This window comes from Marmota monax, unplaced genomic scaffold (assembly GCF_021218885.2).
Source record: "Marmota monax isolate L192 unplaced genomic scaffold, Marmota_monax_Labrador192_F-V1.1 WCK01_AAM20220418_F8-fsc00021, whole genome shotgun sequence".
Classification (NCBI taxonomy): domain Eukaryota; kingdom Metazoa; phylum Chordata; class Mammalia; order Rodentia; family Sciuridae; genus Marmota; species Marmota monax.
The window spans coordinates 20,113,103-20,127,556 of NW_026695228.1; the positions used below are offsets into that span (position 1 = coordinate 20,113,103).

The 14,454-nt window shown below is 48.0% G+C and overlaps 1 protein-coding gene across 2 annotated transcripts in view; it reads right to left on the minus strand.

Moving 5' to 3' along the window:
• The window catches only part of Upf1 (UPF1 RNA helicase and ATPase), a 35,146-nt gene extending 21,021 nt beyond the window's left edge, over nt 1-14,125 (minus strand). The window contains exons 1-2 of one of the 2 annotated variants that reach the window (XM_046436873.2): nt 13,638-14,125; nt 1,280-1,419 (exon numbers count right to left, since the gene is read on the minus strand). In XM_046436873.2, coding sequence (XP_046292829.1) covers nt 1,280-1,419; nt 13,638-13,868 — 371 coding nt within the window. In that variant the 5' untranslated portion in view covers nt 13,869-14,125. The remainder of the gene's footprint in view (nt 1-1,279; nt 1,420-13,637) is intronic. The other variant, XM_046436874.2, reaches the window with a different exon arrangement.
• Between the last annotated feature and the right edge of the window lie 329 nt (nt 14,126-14,454).

The following is a 14,454-nucleotide window of genomic DNA, read 5'->3' on the forward strand; positions in this document are numbered from 1 at the left end:
CTCTACCCCACTCCTGGTCTAGGTTTTCTGAAAAATCAACACATCCAAAACACTGGCTCTTGCTGGATATGGTAACACATGCCTGGAATCCTAGTGATGTGGGAGGCTGAGGAAGGAGGATTGCAAGTTCAAGGACCATCTCAAAACTTAGCAAGACCCTGTCTCAAAAAAATAAGGGGCTGGAGATGTGGCTCAATGATTAAGTGGTTTCAACCCACAGATCCTCAATACCCAAAACAACAACAACAAAATAAAGAAAAACAAAACAAAATGAAACAAAAAATCCCCAGCTCTCCACAGAGTTCTGCTAATATACAGAGTTAAAAGTCAATTTCAAACTAAAATGCACTTAAGGCTAGGAAGCCTCCCCTTATCCTCACCTCCCCCACTATTATAATGGGAGGGGAAAAACACCCATCGCCCATCTCACACCATGGAGAGAGCAGGAAGGACAAAGGACCATGCAGCTTACTCCCCTGCAACTTGCAAGACGATTTTCCAGCATCACTACACAGAGCAGTACACTACTGTGTTCATAAAAGTTTATAAATTATACAGAGCCAAAATAAAGTGTCAGCCACTATGTGGGAACAAGATACACCCTCTGCCCAAGAAAGCTGACCTGCATGCAGCCAAAAAGGCTGCAGCAGAGGGCACAGATCACTGATGGGCAGTGTGCCCCAGGGCCAGGCAGGATGAACTTGGCCCAGGCCCACATGTGAACTGACTGGCCAGGTGCCCTGCACCAAATTATCTTCTCTCTTAGGGTCTCAATTCCTTCATGTTTATGTGTAAGAAACAAAAAGCAAGATAAATCCAAATATAAAGGATGGCCCTGCCAGAGATGAGAATTCCAAATTTGGTCAACATACAGGTCTATCGCTCCCAATTTTCCTGGAATCATGAGCTTCAGGGAGGCAGATCTTTTAAAAACTCCTGCAGTAAAATCGCTTTGTAACAGAGTCTTACTACTTTGCCTACCCTTCAGTCCCAAAGCTCACCCACTGTGACAAGATCCTCCTGATAAGCAAGTGGGCAGGGACCAGAGGGATCTCAGGTCCTAGAAGGCATACAGGGCTAAGACTAAAGGAAGGGTAACCCTCAACAGCTGGGTGAATTCAGGGTGTCAGAGGATGCTGGTCCACCCTCCTGCCCAGTAATAGGGACTTATGAGCAACTTCCTTACTCCTAATGACAACATTAACAGTGCTGCAGGCCACAATCACAGCACAAGGGCTCCCATGCCTGGGAGGTGAGCGTCCCAGCCCCAAGTGCCCACCTGCAGGCATGGATGGGAAGGTCCTTTGTGTAATAGGTATCTTCTTCATCTTCTTCGAAGTTCAACTCTGCCAAGAGCTGGCTGGTCTTAGCCACACTGTCGTCCACAGCCCCATTCTGCAGGATGCCCTCAGGTCCAACCTATAGCAGAATGGCAGTGTTACCTAAGGGAGGCCACAGATGCCAGGACTTGGCCCAGGCCCATGGCCTCTCCCAAAATAAGCAGTCATAGCGACTCTCCAGGGAGGCCCTGGTTTGCTCTTTGCTGAGACAGTTTGTGCTGAACGGGTTTTTCACATGTTATTCTTCCTTATCAAACCTACCCAATAAAAAATGACTCTGGTGCATCCACCTAACTCACTTCCCTGCACAAGCAGTCTGATCCCTGCCTGGCCACAGAGCCATGTCTATGACCCCAAACCAGGATGCTGACACTTGGTTCCCATGACTGAAGGTCATAGAAGCAAGATAACTTTCACAAACTCATTTTGGCCCACCCTGGGAACAGGTGCACTATGTGAGACCAGAAGGTCTGGAGTCACAGCAAAGGCTCTTTGAGCAAGAGAAATGCTGGCTGTCATTCCAGGAGATACAGAACAACTACACCACTGGCCCCTCCCCTTTCCCACAAGGAAGCCTTGACTGTGAAGCATGAAGGGAATGTTAATGGAATCCTTTTCATCCACGACATAACTTTAATTTTATTCATTATAGCAGCAAAAAACAAAGAGGTTGATTTTAAATATCTAATCCTTGAACTGCACAGGACATGGGCACTGAGGTCACAACATTAGAGAATACACTGACTCAGTTGGCAGAAAGCAGCAAGAGCTCCTAATGCCACTCCCAGGAACTACCACCACAAACCACAGGTCAACAATCTCTGCCATCAACCCCTCCAGGCCACTTAACCCCAAGGGTGGCTGGGTCAGACAGCAGGAATCTCACAGTGAAAATGGAACACAGTGATGGTACAAAATTCAGGGTTAGGGAAGACTGACTGGAACCTCCAGGGAAGGTGTCAGGTTTCTGATCTCTAAGATGGGAGCAGACACCTCACATCCCTGGAAGCCTCCATCAGGGGAACAAGACAACTGAGTGAAGGAGGAGCCTCATTCAGCACCTCCCCAAATCCCATCCCTCAGCCACACCCCTTCCCCCAGTGTTACCGCCTCAGGAATGTGTGACATCTATCAGAACCCAAACCCAGGGGCTGGGGTTGTGGCTCAGTGGTAGAGTGCTCGCCTAGCAGACATGAGGCACTGGGTTGGATCCTCAGCACCACATAAAAGTAAAATAAACATATTGTGTCCACCTAAAACTAAAAAATAAATAAAAATTAAAAAAAGAGAGAGACATAAGCAGAACCCAAACCCAATTCTGTAGTGGCATAGGCCATGCAGGACCCAAATAGATACCTAGCCTGTCCACTACTACTCACCAGTCATTTATTTATAAGAAATAAGAACAGGGGTTCTCATGGGGTGGGGGGTGGGGGGACAACAAGAAATCCCCTAGGGACATTCTGAATGTTGCCAAGGTGTATCTGGTGGATATTTTTACTTGTCTGTAAAGTACTGTGCAGAAACTGAAAAACCATCTCACTATCTGCCATCACTTTAATATTCTTTTTGGCAATCAATGGATAAATTGCATATTTTGGTATGTTTATTAGAAAAATATTTTGTATAATCCAGCAATTCCATTCCACATATTTTGAATTATTCTTTTGAACACACTCTTAGAGTGAATGGCTGGATCACACAGTAATTCCAGGTTTAATTTTTAGAGGAACTATTATACTATTTTCTACAACATCTGCACCAATCTATATTCTCACCAACAGTGCACAAGGTTTCCAATTTCTTCACATCCTCACCAATAACTGTTTTTTCTTATAAGTATCCAAATGGGCATGAGATGGTATCTCATTGTTCTGACTTGCACTTCCCTCATAGTTAGTGATGCTCAGCATCTGTTCATGTGCTTGCTGGCCATTTTTATCTATTTCAGAGAGAAATGTTGATTTAAGTCCTTCCCCAACTCCCCTGCCCCCCTCTTCCCCCATTTTTTGGTAGTCCTGGGGGTTGAACCCAGGTGTGCTCTACCATTGAGCTATATCCCTTTTTTTTTTTTTTTTTTTTTTTTGAGACAGGGCCTTTGCCAAATTGCCCAGGCTAGCCTTGAATTTGCCATCCTCCTGCCTCGGTCTCTCATTGCTGGGATCATAGGCATGCGCCATCATGCTCGGTTCTTTCACCCATTTTTTAAATTGCATTGTTTGCTTTTTTCAGTGTTGTATTTTGTTCAAAATTTTGATAGCTGGTCATACCTTCTCCATGTAATGATGCTCCTGCCACTTAGCAGGGTCAGAAGGGTCTATCAGTGTGTGCCTGGGCACCCATAGGCCTGCCTTCTGAAGAATGGCTGGCCAGTGCTGGAGTGAGGCCTTGCCTCAGGGCAGGGAAGGAGGCATTATGAAACATGCCACAGGGAGAAGGTTGAAAGCATAGTCTAGAATGGGCACCAGCCTGTGGCTGCCTGGCCACAAAACTTGAGTGTAGTATTTATATTTTCAAATGGTTGAGTTACCAATTTTGCTTCTTGTCTCCAAAGCCTAAACTATTTACTATTTAGTCCTTTAAAAAAATGTTCACAAGCTACATGCAATGGCACACACCTATAATCCCAGCTCCTTGGAAAGTTAAGGCAGGATGATTGCAAATTTGATGTTAGCCTGGGCAACCTAGGGAGACCCTGTTTCCAAATAAAAGAAAAGGGTTGGGGATATAGCTCAGTAGTAGAGAACCTGGGTAGTGTGTGTGAGGCCCTAGGTTCCATCCTCAGTACAAAAAAAAAGAGAGAGAGAAAAAAGAAAGAGAGGGAGGGAGGAAAGGAGGGGGAAAAAAAGTCCACTAACCTTTAGTCTAGAAGAGCTCCTAAAATCCCTGACCAGGTTCTGTAAGTGATTCGTTGTTTACAGTACTGGCGATGGAACCCAGGACCTCACACACGCTAGGCAAATGCCCTCCCTCTGAGTTACACCTTTAGCCCGAGGTTTCAAAAATTTTTACATATGAAAATCTTTAGTAACCTTTGGATCTGTATTTTCCTGTGGAGTGATACAGAAAACAGCACCTGGGAACCCTTGCCCTGCCAGTTCCTGTAGCATCAAACATTTCCCTCCCCTCTGCAGGAGCACACACAAGAGACTTGAGCCTGAGCAGAGGCCCCAACAGTGTTAGCTAAATGAATGTGTCTTCTTCAAAACATAAAGGCTGAGACTAAAGCGATTCATCACCTATTCTTCTAACTCAGGGTTTAAATGAAAATATATCGGAAGTCACCAACCTCCTCATTGTGGCTGGCTGCAGACAATCCCCGAACTTTCCCCAGCTTTTTTTTTTTCCTCCCTGAAAAATTCCAAGCCTACAGAAAAATAGCCACATCCTGGTTGTCTGAATGCACGCTATACCATGTTCCACATGCATGAACCCTCCTTCTTACTACCCACTCTTAGATTTATCTTCACAAGAACCGGGGCTTTCTACATCTACATACGCATACCTTGCTTAGGAACGTGGTGTGGTTCTGACATTGTGGTCTTGCTATACATAGTTGCATATATACATAGACAACCCCAATGTTCTAATCATGTCTTTTTATCATTTTTTAAATCCAAGACCCAGTTAAAGGAGACTATAAAGGAGACAAATCAACCACTTTGAACCACATAAATACACTGGGATTTGGCCATTTTTGACCTACAAAGAGGGTGACTTTACATAGTCCTGCCCAACAGAGCGATGGTCCCTGGGTCCCTCTTTCCATGTTCCCTCTTGACTGAAGAAAAAAAAAAAAAAAGCCCCTCCCTCCTCTCTCTTAGCACTGGGCATCTAAAAGGTCCAAGGACCCTTGCTCTACACAGGGTTCTGGAGTCTACCCTAGAGTCAAAGAACCCTCCACCAGGCCAACAGAGACTAAGATCCCCCAGATCACCTTGAGTTTAATCCTGCCTGCCTAGCACTAGGATGAATCCCTAGCCACTCTGAGATGAATCCCACCTCACCCATGTGGAGGAGCTAGGGTGTGATGAGGGGACCCAATAGAGAAGTGGACACCTCACAAAATCACTCAGATTGGACCCGAGTTCACTAGCATGAAAAGAAGGTAGAGGGGATGCTCTGGAGTGGAACCTAGGGACAGAGATCATCTCCAGACCCAACCTCCACAGAAACCAAGGGGAAAAGTGGATAGTGGAGAAAGGGAAGCCCCACATCAAATGATACTGACAAACACACCACTAATGCTGTTTGTCTGACAACAGCAATGTAGCTATAAAGATGCCCTACTCTACTTCCAGAAATACGTCTTGTACATTATAGATCAAAAGGGTTGAGTATCAGCTGGGTGCGGTGGAGCTGGAAATCCCAGTGGCTCAGGAGGCTGAGGCAGGAGGATTGCAAATTCAAAGCCAGCCTTAGCAAAGGCAAGGCACTAAGCAACTCAGTGATACCCTGTCTCTACAGAGAATAAAAATAATAGGGCCGGGGATGTGGCTCAGTGGTCAGGTGCTCTTTTGAATTCAATTCTCATTTACCCCCCACCAAAAAGGGTTGAGTATCACAATTCATATGGCTTGACCTTAGAAGTAAGGGTACAATAACACTTGGGGGGGCGGGGAGGAGAAAAAAAAAGGGGAGAGGATGGGGCTGGGGTTGCAGCTCAGTGGTAGAGCGCCTGCCTAGCATGTGTGTAGCACTGAGTTCGATTCTCAGCACCACATATAAATAAATTAATAAATAAAGATCCATCAACAATTTAAAAAACATTTTTTAAAAAAAGGGAGAGGAAAATCTTCCCAACTGTAATATGGAAAAAGGTAGATAGGCTGGATTTGCATTCTCTCTCCTGTTAGAAAATTTGAATTCAATGTTTCTATATAGAGGATAAAGCAGCAGGCTCTGCAGATCCAGTGCTCAAAAGGAGGCAACAATTGTCAGAAGGTTCAGTATAGCTATAACTCAATGCCCTGGCCTCTACCCAGGACCAGAGCCACCTCCCTGGGCTGCTGTGGCCCATCTACTATGCTCTATAAGCTGCTGATGCTTGAGAGAGTTGCCTCCCCTGGTTGGGGCAAGGGCCACCCACAGCCCAACAGGCAACCCAAATCACCTGAATGTTGATGTGCTGGCCTGGCAACAAAGGGATCCTCAGAAGCCCGGCTCAGACATTCAGTTCCCAAGCTACTATTTGACCAACGCATACACAAAGACACAAAGAACTGTTTTCAACCTGGGATCCTAGGACCCAGTAGCTCCCTACATATGGAAGGAAGTCAAATTCTGCTCTCAGAGGAAAGCTTTCTGCCCAAGAAGAGTTCAAGGTTACCAGGAGCAATGGTATACTTCTGTAATCCCAGGGACTCAGGAGGCTGAGGTAGGAAGATTGCAAGTTCAAAGCCAGCCTCAGCAATTTAGCAAAGCCCTAAGCAACTTAAGAGAAACCTGTCTCAAAATAAAAAATAATAACAATAAACAAACAAATAAAAAGGGCTGCAGATATAGCTCAGTGGTAAACACCCTTGGGTTCAATCCCCAGTTACTACCACCACCGCCCCCACTTGCAAAAAAAAATTCAAGGCTGTGAACATATGAGAGCAAAGCTGCAGACAGCACTGGGAACTGGCCCAGAGTCATCACCCTGGTTCCCTGGCCAGATTGGCCTCTTGGCTCTGGGTTCCACAGAGCACAGCCAGACATCATGTCCCTTTTCTGCCAGGCTAGACCATCCCAATAAAATGAGAGCACCCCACCAAGGTAACAACCACAAACTTCCCCTGGCTTGAACCTCTGATCTGAATATGGCCCCTACAACTTACTACTCACTGACCTGGGGAGCCCTCCCTTCTCTCAAGGCCTCTCAGGGAAGCATCTCCCTGCCAAAAGGGAGACCTGTCTCAACACAGGGGCAGGAGGCAGGCAGACCCAGAGGAAGCCATGAACAGCTCAGGTCTGCTCTAGTCTGTAGCCCCTCATGGAGAAAACCCCAATGCTGAGCACATGCGCCTAGAAGGGACACTTGGTACCCCGGCAACCCCCCCACACACACACACACACTCATGTGTACTTGTAACTTGTGCACACAGTCCTGACTGACCAGCCTCTTCTGTCTCAGCTCCCCTTCCAACTCCTCCATGTTTGTGAGGCTGTCCAGTGACCTCTTTGCCACAGTGCTTTCCCAGGCCCCCAAAGTCTAAGGGCTCTTCCTCTCAATTACATTTGTGGCTCCCTCAGCAGTTTGAGGCTCAGGATACCACCTGAACCCCTCAGCCCAGCACACCAGCCTTGCAGCCCTGCTAGCCCCACACCAATCTAGGTAGGACTACCACACACGAAGACCTGCCCTGAGAGCAAACCACTTTCCTGTTCTAGGACCCTCTTAGTTTCAAAGCTCACTCCTGAGGATTGCACCTGAGCAGGGAAGCACATGCAGTTTTCTTGGTTTTTTGTTTTTGTTTTTTTCCCCCCAGTGCTGGGGATTGAACCCAGGGCCTTGTACACATGAGGCAAGCACTCTACCAACTGAGCTATATCCCCAGCCTGCACATGCAGTTTTCTAACAAAGAAATAGCAGTTGGCCAAGACCTTATTCTATATCAGCTGGTGTCACTGCCCTTAGCGCTCCAAGAACAGCAGGCCAGGAAAAGGTAACCTGCAGGGTGCTGGAGTCCAGGGTCAAAAGGGAGAGGCTGGCCTGGCAGCTGGATGGAGGGTATGAAGGTAAACATGAACAGATGCGCAACGGCTGAGAGGCAGGTACCCACCCCCCAGGTGGGCATATCTCCCGTGTGACCACTGACCAATGAGCATAGATCTGTCAAGGCAGTCAGACCATGAAACCATGCACAGACACTGGAGCTGTGGAAGAGTGGCTATACAGACAGGCAGGACAAAACAGAGAGGAGGGAAGGAAAGGAGGAGTGAAGAGAAATCAAATGGTAAGCAATGACGTGATGGCTGCACAACTCCATAAATTTACTTAAAAAGCGTTGACTTATACACCTGAAAACAAGATTTCATGGCAAGTGGTCAGACTTCAAAGAGAAAAATATATATTTTATTTTTTTGCTTGTGGTGGCTGGACTGAGAAGAAACTTTGGTTTTTGTGAATAACGATGAAGTGTTAACTTCTCCCCTAATCATTCTAAATGTGGGTAAAGAAATTAATTAGAAGAAAAAAGGAATTGTTCCATACATTCGCCCTAAGTGTACTGTTGGCTCAGCCTCTTGGAAAAGTCCTAAATATCTGGAAATGAACACGGCAAGTCAAGTAAGGGTGAAAAGTGCTGACTAAGCACCTGCCAAGCCTTTCCAGGTAAGCAGCACCTTGTCTCCCATGCTCTCATGGCCCACTGAAATCACAGCTATACCCGAGAGTTTGTAAAGCCAAAAGGGACAAAGTTACCTGTGTACTTTACAACTCACAACCCTTAAGAAACCAGGAACTATGGGAAACGACCATCAGCTACAAGATCAGCAGGCAGAGGGTCTATTCACGGACCTTGGGACAAATCCACACAGCCATCCATCAAAAGGAAGTCAGCACCACAGTTTTGAACATGAGGCAGCAACTTTTAACCTAAGTATTCTGCCATGTGAAGAGGAAAAGAAAACCCTATTTTATGTGCTCAATACTAGAACTACAGAGAAACTGCATGTGAAGAGCTTAGCAGGTGAAAAGGGAAGCCAGTTTCACTGGACAACAGGCCAGCTGGGAGCTTTTGCTAGATGGTGTCCCTCATGCAATGGAGAAAAGATGGTGTATTTTTTTATATATATATTAGCAGCTCCTGCACTTACAAGTAAAATCTTGAATGTGGGCTGATGGTTGAAGCTGTGAGTAAAGAGGGAGCACTTGGCACAGGCCTAATCTAAAGATGAGGGAACAAGGTCCCCAGGTCTCAAGCAGCACCTTCAGGGTTACCTGGAGCATCTGCTCCAAAACACTGAGTTCCTATCTGAAAGGAATATACCTTCCCACAAATCTTACTATTTTCAGGAGATATGAGCTAAAGAAAAGCCAGCCAAGCCAACAGGCAGGCTTGTCCCCGATTGAATGTACGTACATACTTTATCCCTTCACCTGTTGATGGCCATTTGGGGCTTTCTCCACTTAGGACTCTTCCATGAACAAAGCTGCTGTGAAATTCCAACCACCCTATGTGGACAGACACCTCATTTCTCTGCTGGGTCACAGGAAGGTGAGCGTAGAACTGTTCCACTCATAAAAAAGTGTAAGAGAGTCTCAGCACTTTCAGCCTGGGGGCGGTCACTGGAACACTGAAATGGGCACAGACAGCTATCTCTATGGGATTTTTCTTTTAACAGTCCCTCTGAGGTAAAACTGACATGCGATAAATGGCATATATTGAAGGTATATAATTTTAGAAACTGACACACATCAACATATATAAACACACAACTGTCACTACATTCAACATAATAAACACAGCCATCACCCTCAAGTCTCCTAGTGCCCTTTATCATTCCCTGTTCCTACCCTACCCTCTTTCCACCCTCCCTATCACTGATATGCTCTCTATTACTGTAGATTAGATGGTACTTTCTAGAATTTTGTGAGTGAAATCGCTCGTCTGAATGCTTCTTCCACTCAGAGGAATTATTCTGAGATGCATCATGTTGCTATGTGCAGCAGTAGTTCCTTCCTCTTTATTACTGAGCGGTGTTTCCATCTCTTACATTTTCACCATAATTCCATTGTTTGGAGGAAACCTGATATCACCAACAGTTGAGAGGAAATACTTGAAGTGCAGACTAAAAAGTTTGTTACCCTAGCTATCATGCAAACAACTTCTGAAATTACCTTTCAGTGTCCTTTCAGAAGTGGGGGAAGGGCCCAGGAAGGGGTCAAATACTCAAAGGAAAACTGTTCCTTTATCTTCTGGACATTTGGCAGAATGTGTGAGCACTCTTCATCCCTGGATCTCAGGAGCCTTGATAACCTTCAAAATGAGTGTTGAACAAGCTCCCAATTCAACAGGAGTCACCCCTGCTGCCACTCTCCACCCTGAATGGGATGCATATTCCCATAACCCACTGTGCAAAACTGGCACAAGCAGAACAGACATCAAGAGTGGCAGCACATTGGGGCTGGCGATGTGGCTCAAGCAGTAGAGCGCTCACCTGGCATGCGTGGGGCACTGGGTTCGATCCTCAGCACCACAGAAAAATAAAATAAAGATGTATGTCCACTGAAAACTAAAAAATATTAAAAATTTCAAAAAAAAAAAAAAAGAGTGGCAGCACACTGGCAAGCAGTGTGACTCCTCAAAGGGTTAGATGCAGAGGTACCATAGGGCCAGTGATCTCACCAAAAATGCATCCACACAGAAACTTGTAGCAATCCTGGAGAATCACAGCAGAACCATCCATAAGAGCCAAAGATAGAGACAGCCTCAATGGTCATCAAAAGACAAATGGATAGACAAAATGTGGTCTATCCATACAATGGAATATTATTCAATCATAACATAGAATAAATAAATGAAGCATTGATTTATGAAATAATGTGAATGAAGCCAGATACAAGGCAGGGGCTGTAACTCAGTAGTAGGGCACTTGCCTTAGTATGCTGGAGGCTAGGGTTCCATTCTCAACAACAGGCAGGAAGAAAAAACATGAAGTCAGATCTAAAACACCACACACTTTATGATCCCATTACTGTGAAATTTCCAGAAAAAGGCAAATCTACAGGGACAGAAAGTTAAAGATAAATGATTGCCTGGGATTAGGGGAGGAAAGATTGTGCGACTAAGGGATGAGAAACAAATTTCTTTCTGGGGTGATAAAACGTTCTAAAATTGATTTGGGTGATGGATGCACAACTCTGAACGTGCTAAAATTCACTGAAATGTTAATGTACAACAGGTGAATTGTACCGTATGTGAATTCTATTCCAATATAGCTATGCCACAAAAATGTCTGCCCTTGACAGTTGACAGACACTCATCCAGTAGGAAAAAAATCAAAAGGCAGAATAGAAGCTCAAGTCTTCCTGGTGGCCCCTGGTGAATGGCTGGTTACACAGTCACTTCATGAGGACAAATAAGAAAATCTTCCCAAATGTTTTAAGCAGCTGATGCCACCAAGCTGGCACAGGGGACAGTCAACTTTCTCTTACTTTCCAATTATATTCAGACTTTCCTGCCCCAAAATTCGGGTCCTCTAGTGATACAAACAGATTTCAAGTATTCCCCTTCATCAAATATGAATCCAAAGTTAGGCTACAGGTGGGTGGGTCATCAAGTTTAATTAAAAGTAAGGAAAGACACACCCTTTGACGTCTTCAGAACTCCAATGAGCTCAACAGCAATGTTTACCTCTGATGATGCATTTTAATGGTCTGATTTTATATAGTTCAGTGTTCGGGTGCAGGAAAGTGAATCAATCATTTCAAATCAAAGAGGACACATCCCATGACTGACTGCCAACAGACAGCAGCAGAACTCAAAGCTGTTGCAGGTTTGTTGTCTTATACTAGCTACAGTTATAAGATGATTATCTTTCACCCCTTTCTGCACTCCTCAGCTGCCCCACCACTGTTTGCTGCCAGATCATGAGATCTTTACCCCAAGCCTTCTTGACACATGGACTCAATTTACAGACACAACTGTCTGGACAATTTACACATGGATCCAGATTGCCCTTATAACTAAAAGGAATAAAAATATAACTGTCACCTCCAGTTTTTATAGCTGGAGAAGCAGAGATCCACAAAGCAGGGAAACTAAAAGGAGGTGAGGCTTTACCCAGCTCAGCTCACTTCTCCATGCAAACTCTCCCCTCTCCCTACCTCCCTTCACCAAATGTAAACAAAACTGAAAAAGGAAAAAAAAAAAAAAAAAAAACCTATACATGCACACCTGTTCTTCTGATGCCCCAAGCCAGCAGGCTTTCTATTTTAAGGAATCTGGGGTTAAAATGAGTCAAATGTTTTTGCCTCCTATCAGGGGACTAAAAGAATGCCCAAGTGGGTGGTCTACCCACAGGGGTGATTCAGTCATTAGCACAGATTCCCCCCACGCCCAATAACAGTGTCTGAGCTTACTGTGGCTGAGGATGGGGTGGTTCCCCCAGCCCTGGAGCACAAGGATGTGCCCAGGGACACCTGTGACAAGCTGAGCCCTGTAGCTCCTCCCTAGTGGAGGACTCAGGAAAATAAACCTGAGGGAGGTGCCAGGCACAAAAACAAGCAGTGGGTGAAGGCAATCTGAGATCCAGAAGGTGGTAACCATATTCTCCAGGACCCCAGCTCAAGACACCAACCACCCCACCCTACCCACCCTCACCCCGCATTCCAACCAGGTACTAAGACCCAGGAAGTGCACACTTGGTAGTCTCACAATCTCAACCCCAATTTAAAACACCTAAGCAGTCTTCGCTAAACATTCACATCATTAAAAATTAGTTTCCGACGTGGCACACTCCTTTATATAAAACCCACTATCACTGCTATTGGAGAAACAAAACTCAAACACAACTTTTCCAAGGCAGGGCTGTGGAGTTATGTAACAGGTCAGTTTCAGCAACAAGCAGTGCAAGGAGGAAAAACAAAACGTAACCGACCTCTTGAATAATCTCAAGAGTCAGCGAGTGTGTGGTTCTTGCACGCGAGTCACACATTCTGTCTCTGTTCGGGGAGCCTAGACCCTCCGCTTCCAGGGTCCCTGAACCCCGGGAAATTTAAACTCGCACAACTTAGCGCGCCTGAATGGCGGAGCGGGAAATGTGGTGGGGGCCAGGGGGCGGTCTAGCCAGACCACTGCGACCACAGACACTGGGACAGGGCGGTTGGACCTACCAGAAGGAGACCCGCGCAGAACCCCCCGGACCTGGCTCGAGCAGGCCACGGTCCCAGCGTGAGAAACTTGGGTTATGCCAGGGGCAGACCTAGGACAGGTCATCCTAGACACACCCGGAAGGGGACTAAGGGCAGGTCACCTAAGATCTGGCCCGAGCAAGAACCAGACTTAGCCGTATCGGGGGACTGAAGCAGATCGCGGAAGAGGCGGGTGAGGGACCCACGGCAGGTCAGCCCTGGTCTGGCTGCAGTGGAGAAACGGGGCAAGTCAGCTGGAATGCAGCCGAAGTGGGGGACCGGAACAGGTTACTCCAGGCTTGGCGGGTATGAGAGACACCGGGCAGATCAGGCCGGGCCCGGCCAGAGTTGGGGACCTGGGACCGGTCAGGTCAGGCCCGGCCGGAGTGGGGGAGCTGAGGCAGGTCCCGGACGCCGACGCCCGACCCGGGCTTCCGGCGCCGCCATGTGCCGCTCACCTGCGCGTCGAGCTGTCCGGCCGCAGCGCCCGCGCCCGCGCCCCCCGGGCCTCCCGCGCCGCCTCCTCCGGGGCCGCCAGGGCCACCGGGGGGCGTCTGGGTCTGGCTAGGGAGGGTGAAGTCGGTGAACTCGAACTCGGAGCCCTGTGTGTCGGCGCCGAGCAGCTCAGCCTCCTCGGTGTCCAGGAAGGTGAGCGTCTGCGAGCTGGGCCCGTACGCCTCCACGCTCATGGTGCCGCCGGGTAGGGCCCTCAGGCCGGCTGCGCGGAGTACTTGAGCCCGCAGCCGCGCTGAGGCCTAGGCCGCAGGCTTCGGGTTGCCACCGCCGCCGCCGCCCCCGCGCGCCCGGTTCGGACCGAACCGCCCGCCTTGAAGCAAGCTGGGCAGAGAGCCACGAGCACCAAGCCGCTGCCGCCGCCGACTCCTCAGAGCCTCCGTTCCCCTCAAAGCTGCCCGCCGCTCTGAGCCCCCGGCAGGAACCGCCGCCGCCGCCGCCAGTGCCGTGCGCGTGCGCGAGCTCGACGCCGGCGCAGGTGCGCGTGCGCGAGCCCGACGCCAGCGCAAGCGCGCGCGCTCCTCTCGGACGCCGCCAACCGCGCCCCGACGCGGGAGCCCAGCGGGACGACGGGACGCGCAACGCGCACGCGCAAAAGGGAGGAGCTCCCAACCGCCGCGGCAGGGCTGCTCGAGGACATGGCCCCGCCCCAACCGGTGCTCAGTGACGCTCCGGCGGCGGGCGGTGCGGATGTGGTGGTGTTGGGAGCAAGCACAGGATCGGGTTAGTTGAGCGCTGAGTGCCCTCCTCCATAGGTGGCCT